Source organism: Magnolia sinica, chromosome 19 (assembly GCF_029962835.1).
Source record: "Magnolia sinica isolate HGM2019 chromosome 19, MsV1, whole genome shotgun sequence".
Lineage (NCBI taxonomy): Eukaryota > Viridiplantae > Streptophyta > Magnoliopsida > Magnoliales > Magnoliaceae > Magnolia > Magnolia sinica.
The window spans coordinates 23,774,283-23,789,809 of record NC_080591.1 but is presented as its reverse complement, the minus strand read 5'-3'; the positions used below and the strand labels follow the sequence as shown (position 1 = coordinate 23,789,809).

The 15,527-nt window shown below is 38.4% G+C and overlaps 1 protein-coding gene across 20 annotated transcripts in view; it reads right to left on the bottom strand.

Moving 5' to 3' along the window:
* Positions 1–6,823: 6,823 nt before the first annotated feature.
* The window catches only part of LOC131234979 (uncharacterized), a 35,300-nt gene continuing 26,596 nt past the window's right edge, over positions 6,824–15,527 (bottom strand). For 13 of the 20 annotated variants that reach the window (XM_058232029.1, XM_058232032.1, XM_058232027.1 and 10 more), the window contains 3 exons: positions 9,923–10,039; positions 8,938–9,272; positions 6,824–7,656 (listed from right to left, as the gene is read on the bottom strand). In XM_058232029.1, coding sequence (XP_058088012.1) covers positions 7,051–7,656; positions 8,938–9,272; positions 9,923–10,039 — 1,058 coding nt within the window. In that variant the 3' untranslated portion in view covers positions 6,824–7,050. The remainder of the gene's footprint in view (positions 7,657–8,937; positions 9,273–9,922; positions 10,040–15,527) is intronic. The other 7 variants (XM_058232023.1, XM_058232028.1, XM_058232014.1 and 4 more) reach the window with 4 other exon arrangements.

The window sequence follows — 15,527 nt, the reverse complement described above, 5'->3', positions numbered from 1 at the left end:
TTAATGGTGGACGTTTAATCCCCACTTTGTGGTCCACTGAAGCCCTTTTCCTACCTCATGTTTTGGCTCATACCTTAAAATGATATTTAAAAAATGATGAACAGCGTGGATAAAAGACTTACATCACGATGGACCCCACATATACCTGCCCGGACGGATTACCATCCGAGCGGGGGTAGGACGCAATCCGCGTCCAGCTAAGTCGCGTTCGTGGTGCATTACACATAGGCGCCCGCCTAATTGGTGGAGCTAGCTGGAGAAATAACTCCACCGCGCACGTTGCACATAAATAGGGGCATCACCTAGTTGGAGTATTAAATCCACAACGTGGACCATTGTACGTAAATAGTGACAACTACTTTAATGTTTGTGAGAAATCCATCCGTCCATTTATTTGGCCATCTCATTTTATAGTATGAGGCTGATCAAAACGTAGGGTGGCAGAAACTGACACGCCCAATTTTAAAATTCAAAATCAATCAAGTTCATGCCATAGTTAGATGTAGGCTAAAAAGTATTTATGTAAACTCCACAAATTTTGTTACTTTTAGGGTGCATTTGGATTTACATTTGAATTGGATATTTGAATTGCCATTACTAAGCCCCACACACACAGTGTGTGTGTGTATATACACGTATATATATACATATATACGTATATATATACGTGTATATATATATATGTGTGTGTGTGTGTGTGTGTGTGTCTATATATATATATATATATATATATATACACACACACATATACATATATGTATATATATATGTATACATATATGTATATACATATATGTATACATATGTATACATATATATACATATATATATATATATATACATATATATATATATACACACACACACACACACACACACACACATATATATATATATATATATATATATATATATATATTAAAATTAGGAAATAAAAGATAATACAGTAGTCATATTTGAGCAATATGGGTTATGACAAGAGGTGAGCAAGCAAATTAGTAATGAAGGCGACGAGACCATGAATAACTTTAGGTGAAGAAGCACTTCTACAACTTTAGTGATGTGAGTAGCCAAACCAGCCATTCTTACAAATAAAATTGAATCGACTGTCCAGTATAACTAACGAGTCCGAGTTAACCGCTTGGAATAAATAAGGATAAGATAACAACCCAGTCCAAACACAAGTCCAGACCAACTACCTGGTACATAAATGAGCTCGGACTAACTGCCCTATACGAAAAGGAGACCATCCATGGAAGTAGTGGGGAAGACGCTAGCCACACCACACAATCCAAGAAGCTATAAAAAACGGGTCATCAACAGTTGGTTTCACGTAGACTTGACGAAGAACTGAAACACAGAAATTTCGGTCGACCACGAACTATACCATAAGCGAGACAAGCCAAACACCACGGTCAAACTAACCAAACAAGCCCAGCAATGTCAAAGTAGGCTAATGTCATGCATGCGCACGACATAATAAACGGGCGGTCCTTTTCATGCAAAGTATCTTAGAAAAGATCTTGAGAAAGTTTTGATATTCCGACAGAGTATTATGGTTGATACGCAGGCACAAAGAAATTACTAAAGTAGAATGTAGTTGAATCAAATTAAACCGTTCAAATCATGTCCCCTTGAAAACAGAAAATTAGATTAATTTGATCCCAAACTGCTCGACGGTGGACTTTTTAATGTCATTCAATTTTAAAATACTCAATGGTGCAATTTCAACAATCAAATTAATGGCCAAAGCCACTGGATCAACTTTAATTATGGATGATGAACTATATAAACTGGACCACAAAGTTTGATCATAAACGCACACTAATAACCTATCATTGATCTAAACCATTCATTCATTTATACAACTAAGGGCAAACTATGGAGCAAAGATCATGCTAATAAGCGATATTCCTTTGCTTTCCCGACAAGAGCATGTAAATTGACAGCCACCATTCACAAAATGAGTTTAACGATGTCTTAAAATATCACTTAGATGATTCTTACTATTTAATTTATAGCTTAGAAACAATGAGTAGTTGTAACAAATTGGCTCAATTCAAGGGCTTAGGATCAATCAATTGGAGTGATTCTTGTACCATGGCTTGTTCTTAGTTACATGAATGAATCAATGGTTCAGATTGATGAGAGGTCATCCTGTGTGTTGTTTAAAAGGCTTGAAAAAGTTGTAAATAATATCATATATGAGTCGGGATTGATTACCACAAAGAGGAATTCCCTATTGGTTGTAATGTGATTAGGCCACATCATCACCTATTGCATTAAATGCAGCATTGTTGACAAGGTCAACGATGATGTCAACCAATCACAATGCAAGAAAATTGAAAATCCATGTGTGTGACAAGCAAGGGATCTAGATTCATCATTTATATTGGTGTTAAGATACCATGATAAATTATAGTGCTCTTAGTTGCATCGGTTCACTTGGACAATCCAATCAATTGATTTAAACTATTCGTTGAATTCGGAACACATTCCATGTGTTACCATGCAAAAGCCCATAAAAGTTAGATGATCTGATCTGATCTAATTTACTTTAATTTTGCCTCATTTTTTGTAACCACCATTTTTTCAAGTCCCTTAATATACATTGATACACCATCCTCTCATGTCTCAATCTTTTTAGAGAAAGTGATTGTTTGACATGACATCAGAGCAAAATATTAAGTATTCACATTCCGAAAATAGCAAATATGCCACCCGAATATATTCTCCCATGGGAGGCCATTTATGGTGTGTGTTCAGTGTTCCTCCACCCTTGCTCATATATTCCTGTGCGTAGTGTACCACGCATGTGCGGGAGTGTTGGAGTGACCGTGGGAGACCTTATATGTAGACAAACTTAGGCTTAACTTGGGTCGACCTCACCATTTTGTATTTGTGAAATCCACTTTGACCATGAGATGCATCAGCAAATAGATATTACAATGAATGGCACAACTGATGGTTTGAGTGGAATGTGAAAATTATTTGATATTCTTTAATATCAAAATGATATATTTCACGGTGAGGCCGACCCAAGTTAAGTTGACTTTGTCTGCAAATAAGGTCTCTTGCAGTCTAACTATAAGAGTCCAACTTCTTCAAATAATGAAATCAAGTTTTCCAAAAAAAAAAAAAACCTTCTTCAAGTAAAGAAAAACAAGGAATGGCACATGCATAAAATGCATGTACCTAAATTAAGAGTATTGAAAAGGACGAGTGGCAAACTAGAAAGGAATAAAATTAGAAACAAAGGCGTTGAGAGGGAACTTAGAAGCAGCTCCAATGCATAACAAGATGAGGGAAAAGTACCACAAACTACACTAGTTCGGAGTGAGTTTATTCAAGGTGATAAAAAGACAAGGGAAGCTAAGATCCAAAAGGATGTTGATAGAGATCGTAATAAAAGCTCTTGATCTCTAATGTAATTGAGGATATAGTCACTGGTTTTGGATTAGCGTAACAAGATTTGTATAAATGTCTTATCCTAATTAATTAGGATAAGGCTCCAATGATAACGATGATGATGATGATATATTAATTCTACTAGCAATTAAATGAGGTTTGTAAAGCCCAAGCATGTGTAAGAGAGTATGTGCATACTCCACGCATTTGTCAATGTGTCACATATGTAGTATATAAATGTCCACAAGGTTAATCTAACTTATATATAATACCTCAACCATAGCAAATTTGGGTCCAGGACATCAAAATGGTACCAAGACCAGAGCCTTGATGCTGGGAAGGGTGTGAGACGATAAGAGAGATCGTTGTCTTTATCAAGTAATTAAAACATTGAATCCACAATGAGAGTTTTGAAATCAACAAAGCATTAAGATGGAAAAACTCAATATTTTATTAAATAATGTGTAATGTGTATTTTTTTTTCTCAATTAAATCTTTAATAAATAAAAAACCCAAATTTTGTAATTACCAAAAATAGTAAAATTTTAACTTTAATAGAAGTCTTAATTCAATTAAAATAGAACTTACCAAAAACAGCAAGTTCTTCTAAAATTAGAAAGTCCTAAATTAATTATATTGGAGCATTCCTAACATGATTCGCTCAATCTCTAAATATATATATATATATATATATATATATATGAAAATCTAAAACTCTAAAAATAAGAAAGTATAGTAAAAATCGAAATTACTAAAAATAATAATTTTTTAAATCTCATTTTTAAGCCAGAAGCATGCATTTTCTTGCGAAATGGAACGACACGACCCACATTGTAGATCAGTTGACCCCGGATGGCTCGTTACGATGAAGATTAATCGGTCATGCATCCTATGATAATACTCATCAAAAGTTATTGCCGATTTACGGTTCACACTTCAAACATCAATTTCTTCCTATCCAGATTGGATTTCTTTGAACCAGACGTGCCTAGGGCAATTACATCATGCCCTACGTAGGACTGACCTTAGTTATAATGAATTACTTTTGCTTTGGTTTGACATTCTTTTAATCCAGCCATGCTAGGATTGTGTCTACATCATGTCCTACATTACATCACCATTCCACTATGTGTAAGAGTACCATCTAAAGGCATGGGAATTGCCAAAATAATAGGCCTAGCTCTTTTGACTTTCTAGATGTGAATGTGAATTTGGATGCATCAGTGCATGGAAATGTGATCCATTAATCTAGCAAAGCAAAGTCATAAACAAACTGTGGTTTCCTTATATTTATAATGAGGATACATTTCTAAATATGATCCAAAACTGAGTCATCTCAATCAAATTATCTTGATTTTGATGGGCAATGAAATAAATCATCACACCAAAATACCAAAATGCACCACAAGTCATGAATTAAAGAAAGTTGAAATCTATATATAATTATAATTTCTATTTTTTATTGAGAATAACATGAATATATAGAAGATGTTAGAGATTTTTAAGAAAACTATAAAAAAAAAAAACTTAACCAATACATGTCTTAACAAATATGTAAATTATCCTAATCCTGGGGCATGGTCCACCTAAATTACAAATGAGGCTGTTTTTTATCCTTGGGCCAAAAAATGGGGTGACGCATCTGTTTTTTTGCCTTGCATGTTCGAGTTAGAGAAGTTAGATGTGTGGTATGCACACCAACCTCTAGTTGGATATATGGACTCCACATGATTGGTTCATTGTTTGAACTTCAAATAGTGTTAGCATTTTTTAGAACGTGGGAGTGGGAAACGAAATTTCCTAGAAGGCACCATGCATATCTCCCCACTTTCTCCTCTTAGCCCCTGTTTGAGATCAAGGAATTGAGAATGACAATTTGGTAAATTCATGAGCTTGTTAAATTCATAGATTTAAATTGGATTTGGTTTCAGCATATTCCCAAGTCCATTATTTAAGAATCACCTCTAAGTCTATGAATTTGAGGAGCATTTATTGTATGGTACAGAATTAGAATAAGAGTTATTTTTTGTTTTTGTTTTTTTATTTTTATTTTTTAAGCCTCTCATTTTAGGAAGTGCAGTGTGCCTTGCCCCCACTTGGATGATAATCCATCCACGCAGGGCTATGTGGGCCTCACCATGATGTATGGGTTTTATCTATGCTATCCATCTATTTTTTTCAGATCATTTTAGGATACAAACCAAAAAATGAGGCAAATCCAAGGCTCAGTGGACCACACAGTGGAGATTGAACTCCTACCATTAAAAACTTGTGAGCAGCAGAAGTTTTGGATCAATGTAATATTTGTGTTTTCCTTTCATCCAGGTTTATGAACAGGCTGGATGGCAAATAAACATCATCGTGGCCCTAGGAAGTTTTCAACAATGAGTTTCATTACCGTTGCTCCTTGTGGTGCAGTCCACTTGAACATTGAACCTACCTAATTTTTAAAATCATGCCAGTACAATGATCTGAAAAAAATGGATAAACTACCGGGACAGGACGCACACTAGTTCCCTTATATAAGGATTTCACTGTCTTTAGTAATTTTTATGATTTGAATTTACCCCAAATTCATAGATTTATGGGGTTGGGATCCTATTCATTCCTTTCAGTCTCATGGGCAGGGTAATTTGAAATATGTGGAACTCTCAAACTCCTGCTAAAAATCCCTCACTCCAAGACGTCCCCTTAATGGAAAGACTAATATTTATCATTAAGGGATTATTTTCACATTGGGAGAGTCGATCTGTGGACTTTATATACATACCCCTCATTCTTGAGATACCATGCGTGTTAGCGCAGCGAAACTGATAGTTGAGAAAGCCATTCATTTAGTTGGTGATCCAACTGTCCGTTACATACATCATTTGATCATCCTATAGAAAATCTGAGCCTTTGAATAAGATGGGTGGACTTAATTTTTCCTTACAGTGGTTGGTTGGTTAGTAGTGGGCCATCAGTTGAGCTTGTCATTTTGGCTATTGATTCATCAAGGTTTGCCTTTATTTGCTTGTTGGATCCATCCATTACCTCTGCATCCTTCCATGTGAACTATCCTAACAACATTTAGCCACCAACAATCCCCAACCGCTGTCAAAAGCTTTCAAACAGCCAGGTTATAAGGAAAATGATTTTGCTCAATACTTATACTGAGGCCATGTATGGAGAATATGGATTCCATGCCGAACAATGAAAAGGGAAAGGGGTTTTCCTTTGATATGATGACTTGTGTTGTTTGTATAGCAAACAAAAGGATCGACTCTAATTTGAATTATTGGCTCAATAAACTTGGTGACTATTGTTAGAGGAATATGAGATTTCCTCATGCCATCTAAAAATGCCCCGAGAAAATGAAATGACAACAGAGATACAAGTATACTTAGTCAATGAAATGAAATGGAAGCCAAAGATATCTATATCAACAACAACATTGAAAATCACATACTAAAATGAGTCTCAAGTTGTTATGAAGAGTATTCATTAGAAGAAGAAAAAATAAAAAATGCTAGAATTGCATTCCACCATCAGCAAGTAGTGATGCAAATACAAAGGTAGGAATATCGAAGCTGCTTCATTCAATCCAATCATACACAAAGAACACAAAGAAGGTGAAGAAAGAAGCTACAATCACACTGCAATCTAATTATCGGGGAGCTCTCTTGTAATAGAATATTTTATGATATCGAAGTAGAGAGGAAATTGACATATAGCAAAGAGTGTGATAATGAAGCATACGATGAGATAGATGAGATACAGTGGATAGGCCATGCTGTGGTGGAGCTTGTCTTTGAGAAGAAAGAAATGGGAAGCGCAAAAGGAAGCAAACATAAAAGCGATTGAGAGTAGGAGAGAGGTGAAGCCTATCATCATCTTCCTAGGCAAATACATCCCAAAATCCGACTCTTGGTGGGGATAGTTAAGGATGGCGAGGAATGTGATTACAGAGATTATGGAGGCGCACAATGCGAGGAATGAAGAGACTGTGAAAACATAAAATGCAATCTTGCCTTCGAACATTGGTTTGCCATCTTCTGACCGAAATCCGCCTGGAATTGTGGCTGCAGTTGCAAAAGCTACAGTTGCAATGAGTGCTGCAACAACGGAGCATGAATTGGCCATGCGAGTTAGCTCATCAGCTCCTTCCTTGATCATATCTTTGTGAGTCTTTGTGAATATATCCTTGGCCGTCTGAAGATCGGCATTTCGGTACGCTAAGAGGTCAGGTGGCATGATCTTGCTGACAATCTGCATCATTTCATAAGGCACGACAAAATGAAAAATGGAAGGAATTTTCAAAATGCATTGAAAGTACTGTTTTTACAATGAAGTAAAAGTCTAATTTGAAGTCCCAAAGCACAAGTCTACTCTTTTACCCAAAAGGCGGTAAAGTCGAACATTTTGGGCCCCATATGGTGTGGGATGCACAAGAATTTAGAGGTTTTTGGAATGTAATCTATTATTATTATTATTATTATTATTATTATTATTATTATTATTATTTTGTGTCGTCTCTTCACCTTGCTGTTTGTGACTTTATCAACAGGTTCGATAGCAAATAAACATTCCGGTGGAGTCCATGAAATTTTAAATGGTCAGGATTTAAGACTGTTTCCTGTAGTGTGGTCCACTTAAGATTTGAGTCGGATTCATTTTTGAATCATGCCCTAAACTGAGCTTTCAAAATGGTTAAACAGTGTGGATTTAAGGCACGTACATCATTATGAGCCCTATAGTCAGGGGCCCACCCACCTCGGTGGATTGGGGTCTCACCTAACCGCTCCCCATAGAGAGTGCCACTCCAAGGTTGCAATGGTACCATGTCCTATGGATCAAATGATAAGTATAATCCAATATATCTATCCTTTTTATAAATTTAAAATTTTTTTTTAAAAAAAAAAGGAATTTTACCATAAATTTCTTTGGAAATTCTCATTTTAATCGATAATGCCCGGACAAATCAAAATTCAAAGAGATGTTATTGAGGGATGAAATTACCAATGCCCTAGTTTATCTTTTCTTTAAAAAGTAGAGAGAATTGTGGGGCCCACGTGGAATGCATATAATATCCAACCCATCTAACATATTCACCCTACCATAGTAATCACGGGTAACAAAAATATAATCAATCCAATCATCATCGGCTATACATGAATTTTGATGTTTTTGAGTGTGGTATATTGTGGTTTTAAAAAAAAAAAAAAAAAAACGATTTAGCCCTCGTGATTAAATCCACCAGGTTTTTTTTAGTCTATTAATCACGGTAGGATGCATCTCTTGGATGGGTTAGATGTTAGACACATGACACGTGATCCCAGAAAACTCGATTCATCGCTTTTTAAAGAATACACAAAAACGAGAGCATTTATGTAAGTTTCTCCCTCAATTCCTCTAGGCATTGTTTGGTAAAATCCGAATTATTGAGGAATTTTGCCATAAAAATTCTTATTATTTAATGGTCTTAATTAAACTGCATTCTACCATTGAATAACCAAAAAACAAAATGAGCTAGAGAGAGAATTCTCACACCTTGAACCAATTTAACTCTAGCAGTATTTGTAATACTGCACTCGAAGTTCGCCACGGCTGTCTTTCTGAATCGAGCTTCGCGGCTAAGTGCAGCGGAGTATTAACTTGATGATCAGAACGCCTAAAAACATAGTCCAAAGAGCACCTCTCTGATATAACCTTGAAGACTCTGTGTTTCCTGTTCGCCGCTGCAAAGTGTAGTGCATTCCTACCACCTTGATCGTCCACATCACAAATTGCAACTGGAAACACGTCGAGAATTTTCTCCACCATCTCCACCACCCCCATGCTGGCTGCCATCAGAAATGGTGACTGCCCACGCCGGTTTAAGTATACTGAGGTTTACACAAGCAGGATATTAATAGAAAGGATGGTATGATACCACAAGCTGTGGTACCCTGCCCGTAGGTTATCACTTCTCATTTATATAAAACTTTCTTTCTCTCTCACTTATTATTTTTAAACGGTCATGATTTCTACTATACTTCATGGTTTTCAGCCAAAAATAGTAAGTGTCCAATTTGGTCTAACCACATTATTTTTCTAATTTTTCTAAGCCTTTTTCATGTTGGGCATGACTCCTAAAACTTAAGAGGATCAGGATTTATGATCGAACTAAAACTTACTATAAATAGTAAAAACGAAATTAAAATGGACTTTTGACCATCAATCCGATGGAATCTCGCAAATTTGGCATGGAAAACCCAGCATAATGGGGTTGGGTGGCTAAAGTAGCTTCTCATACCCTAAAATCATATATGGTACGTTGAATACCTCATTCTAGTTTGCGAGATATGCCTATTTTAGGGTTTCGACAGTCCCGATCACTTTCGCCTCTGATCGAGCCTTCTCTGGTCCATCTTGGACATGAAAGTGTCCACAACCCTTTCTACATCACTCTCTTTCTCTATCTCTCATTTATTACTTTCTGCTAATATGTTCTTGTAAGAAGCGAAAATGAAACAATTAACGTCACATTAATTACCTGGGTCATACTCCCACCAAGAAGATTGGGAAACGAGTTCTTCCATGATTTGAACTGCCCATGTATGCTTTTGCTTCTCCTCTTTCATTTCGTCTATGTTGATAAACCCTGCATGCACTAACAAGAGTCATAGTCATAAACCATGTCATGTTAGGTTAATAACATTATTCACACACATTTAACATTTTTATTTTATTTTTTTGCTAGAGAAATCCAATCATATGACGTCATAAATGGTCTACACCCTTTTTTTTTTTTTACAAAAAGGTAAGATCTTCATTGATATGGCAAAACAGAACTTTTTACAACTTAGGCTATTCGGGCAGGGCCCAAAGCTACACAACAGTCCCGCCTATCATATCCTATACATTTGGGAGACTCTATAGTTTTCTAACAGTGTCTAAACCCACTTTGTCCAAAATAAAATGACCCTTGCTTAGCCGGTGGAGGGAGGAAACCTCCTGGAAGGTTCTGACGGATTGCAGCCTACTCCCCTCTTTAGCTAGCCCGTTAGCAGGCCCATTTGCTTCTCTAGGGATGTGAGAGAAACGAAAGGTTCCCCAGGCACCGAGATTTCTGATTCTAGTAAGCCAATATTTCCATTTGCATGCATAGGTTGACTTCCCGGATATGCAATCCACCACCCATTTGGAGTCAAATTCTATAAGCACATTATGAAGACCAGTAGACACACACATTTCCATACCATCGAAAACAGCTCTAATTTCAGCCATGTTGTTGGATGTAGTCCCATACCCACTGAAGAAAGAAAAAATCATATCACCATTACTATTTCTGCAAATACCCCCTCCACCTGCTGGCCCTGGATTGGCTAGAGCGAAGCCGTCCACATTTAATTTCAAACAGCCCCCAGATGGTCTGATCCACTTGACGATGGCAAAGGCCAAAGACGGGCAGAACTGAGGAGACTGACGAACATCGGGAGAGGCTGGGGACGGCTGCCGGGGGGCTCTCTTAAAATGTAGGGGAATGACCTCCATCCACCATTTGAACTTGATGAAAATGCCATGGACAGAAAACGAGCTCCCTCAAACATGGCTGCGTTCCTGGCCCTCCAAATTTCCTAAAGGACAAAGATGAGAGCTAGACGGAGGACAACAGGGGTGCTTCTGAAAGGAAAAGGCCTGAGCCACCACCAGTGGAGCCGGTCCTGGATCGAGAGATGATGAGGAAGAGAAATCCCAAAGTACCCCGCTAGCTAGCATGTTCCATACCTTGTCAACCAAACTACCGAATAAGAAGAGGTGTGAAATTGATTCTGAGCAAGGGCTAAAGTCTGGAACAAAGCCGCAGCAAACACATTTCGAGGCCATGACAATTCCTTTCTTTTGGATGCAATCATCGATTGGTAAGGCTTCCTACATTAATATCCACATGAATGTCGATAACTTTGGAGGAACCTTGGGGTGCCACACCCACTTCGCCTAGATCTTCTTGAGCCCACCATCTCTGACAACATTCCAAGCCGATTTAACCAAGAAATTCCTAGAAGGGTCAAGGGGCCAGCATTAGTTGTCATCTACACCCGAAATGAAGAAACTACCATGCCTGATATGTGCAGAAACCCACTCAGGGAGAGCGAAAGGGGTGTCCAGCTTGAGGCCACGTTCACCAAGAAAATCAGCCACTTTAAGGGCCCTCATTTGAGGTGGGATAACAATGGAAGGCAGTGCATCCAAAGGCCCTAGCCTAGTCTAGTTGCAGTGCCACATGTTGCAGTTACCATGGCATATCTCCCATTGGAACTTGCTATCCAGGATGGGGAAAAGACCAATCATAATTTTCCAGATTGGCGAGGCTCCCAAAACAGCCCTGCTAAAGCTGTCGATAGACACATTTTGCTGGTATTTTGACCACATAAAATGGGCCCAAATGTTATTATCCTTCCCATACCTGATAGCCCACGCCATTTTCAGGTGAAGAGCAGACATCATCTCTTTTAATTTTCGAATACCCAGCCCGCCCTCATCCCTAGGCGTAGCAATGTCGCTCCACTTCTTCCAATGCAGCTTCCTTTTCCCATCCTGCCATCCCCAGAAGAAATTAGCTAAGGATTTTTCCATGATATTCAACACTTTCTTAGGGAGCACCGTGGCTACCAAGGAGTGAACAGGAATCCCACTCAGTACAGAGGAGATGAGAGTTAATCTCCCAGCCTGGGAGAGAACTCTTGCGTTCCAACCTTGAATCTTGCCAGCCATCTTGTCTATCAGCAGGTTGAAAAGGCTACATTTAATTCTACCTTTGACAATAGGGACACCAAGGTAGGAAAATGAAGAAACTGATCTGCTAAAACCGAGGGCTCTTTCGATGCTTCTAATCCTTCCAACGGGCAGCTTGTCTGAGCAATGAAAAGATCTTTCCTCAAGTTTATTCTTTGCCCGGACACAAATTGAAACTTGGATATGAAAGAGCTCACCGCAACAAGTGAACTATGAGCACCGTTAAGGAATAACACCGTGTCATCCGCGTAGAGTAGGTGGGATATCTGTTTGCACCCCTGCTTCAACTTGAAAGGAGTGCATTGCCTGCTAGAGACCAAAGAGGAGAACCCTCTACTTAAAACTTTTGCTGCGAGGATGAAAAGACTGGGGGACAGGGGATCGCCTTGCCTCAGACCTCTAGAGGATTTGAAAAACCCATAGCTTTCTCTGTTAATAAGAACAGAGAACCAGTTATTGCTCCAACATGATTCCACCATCTTCACCTAGCTAGCACCAAACCCAAACTTAAGAAGAATCTACTTTAGGAAACTCCATTCCACCTTATCGTAAGCCTTCTCATGTCCAACTTTAAAACTAGATTGCCTCCCTGAACATTCTTTTCTATGTCTCTAAAAACCTCTTGAGCAAGGGCGATGTTTTCAGCAATCGAGCGACCCTTAACAAATGCACCTTGCTCAGACGAAATCAATTTTGGAAGAAGAGAGCTAAGCCTGGCGACGATGATCTTGGCAAATATCTTGTATACAACATTGCATAGACTAATCAGCCTGTAATCAGCAAAGGATTTGGGACCTTGATTCTTTGGAATCAAATAGATTAGCGTGGAAGAGAAAGCTCTAGGAAGGCTTTCCCCTTGGAAGAAATGAACAGCTGCTTTGTGAATGTCTAGCCCCACTATATTCCAACAACCAGCAAAAAAGGCCCCAAGAAATCCCATCTGGACCAGGAGCGCTGTCCTTTGGAAGGGCAAAAACAAAGTTTTTAACCTCCTCAAAGGAAGGGGCCTGCATAAGATGAAGGTTATCCTCATCAGAGACGAGAGGGGGGATAGAATCCATTAGACCATCAGATTCCAAAGAAGAACCCGCTTGGAAGTCCGAGGAGAGCAGAGATTACAGAAAAACTATAGCTTCGGACTTGATTAACGCTTGGTCAGAAGTTGTTTCCCCATACCCCAGCTTAATCTCCCGGATCCCAACCCTTCTAACTCTCTTTGAGGCGGACAGGTGAAAGAACTTAGTATTTCTGTCTCCTTTCACAAGCCAACTATTGTGAGCCTTTTGCTTCCAGAAAATTTCTTCAGCAAGTTCCATCTTGGCAGGCTTTTGCCTAGCTGCAATAATAACATCTGAGTTGAGGCCTGAAGAGGGAGATTGGGCACTAGCTTCTATCAGTGCCAGCTCATTTTCAGTACTCTTGAGGTTTTGAAACACATTCCCGAAAACATCTCTATTCCAGGCTCTCAGCCGCACCTTGACTTTTTTTAAATTTCAACAGAAGATTTAGGATAGGATACTCCAACAGTTGGAGACTCCAAGCGTCCTCAATCAAATGACAGAACAAGCCATCAAGCATCCACATACGCTGAAAACAAAAGGGTCTGGAAGCAGAGGGGATTGGGGTGGGAAAAGACAAAAGGAGAGGAATGGTCCGAGTTCATCCTAGGAAGATGACTGACCTAGAAACCGAAGAATTTGTTAACCCAACCCGCATTACAAAGGATTCAATCCAGCCTAGCCCACACTCTCGAGCTCCTGCTTGGTTGTTGCACCACGTGAACCGGTTCCCGGTAAAACCAGCATCTAACAGCCTAGATTTGTCAATAGCTTTCCTAAAATCAATTATTAGTATGGATTTGTAGATGGGTTGTCCCAAACAATTGATCGAATGGACGGTTGAAACCATAGGTTGAAGATTAGACGGTCTACACCCTGACCCATAGCTCAACTGGTAGATTAAGTGGAGATACCTTGTTTCAACACTTGAGGTCTTAGGATCGATTCCCTAGTGGGGGTGGCTAACACTAGAGTGTATTGACAGTGGGTGTGTACTAAAAAGCTAACCCAAAATAATAATAATAATAATAATGTCATAAATCGTCTAAAATCAGGCAAAAATATTGCCTGACTAATGCAACAAGGGGGAATGATGTTCTCATTTCTACATCTGCAAAATATGTCACAAATCATCTAAAAAGAGGCAAACTATTGCCTAACTAATGAAACAAGGGGAATGTTATTCTCATTTTTGCATCTGAAGCAGCAAAATCTCAAATCTGGACCATTCATCAGGAGAGCCACCTGCTCAACATTCCTTAGCCCAAATTTAGCTGTGGAAAATCTATGCAAAGGAACCTTGAGTCTCAAAAGAATGTCTGTATCTAGCCAATCTAAGATGTACACCATTCGCCTTTGAGGTGGCACTTAGCCTTGAAGGATTCTATGATTATTTTGGCTTAAGGATGAAGCTTTAATGTGTGAAGGCTATCACCAAACATTACCTTGTATTCAAAATAACCACTGAAGTGCATTTGGACACCACACTATTATAGGACATGTCAGGATTATAGCAGTTGAATGTGAGGTCATGTTTCAGTGCTTCAAACCATTTAAATGATGAGCCTCACCATGGATGGGGATACCCAATAAATAAGTAATCCTTGGATTGGAATACCAAACCCTTATGATTTAACTATTCATCTTCCTTGGGATATGGACTAACTTTTTTTTTGTGGGAAATTGATTAAAAGTTCAAATCTTAAGATATTAAAGATTTTGATCAAGGCAACCACTATTAGAAGATGTGTATCTCATTTAAATAGTTTGGAACACTAAAGATGATGCATCTAATGCCTATACTCTTGACGCACCTGTAACTATATCTTACAAAACCTCTTAATTTACTCAGGTTAATTTGTATTTTCTTCTTGTTAATTTTTTTTATTCAAATTCTTAACAGAAGGATAGCTGGGGAAATTTTTGATCAATTAAGATGTTATTTTCTTCACAAGTGTTTATTTAAAAATATCACAAAACACAAGGGAGAACTCCTAGAACATGTTCACAATAATTAGATGGGAGCTACTATTTACACCACCATGGTTATAAACTCATCTTTGCATCCTACTCTTGTTAAAAAGAAGGAATAGATGTGTATCATTATTGTTGTAAACTGCTGAAACACTCAGAGAAGAATTAAACAAAGTACACACAATCGCACAACCAAGCCCAACAAGAATAATCCAAATTTTATGTGGAAAAACTTTTACAGAAAAAAAAATCATGGCACAAAGCAACAAGAAATGTTGATGGGGACATCATGTGCACACGCAAGCCCCCATCCTACGCACGTACTCATGG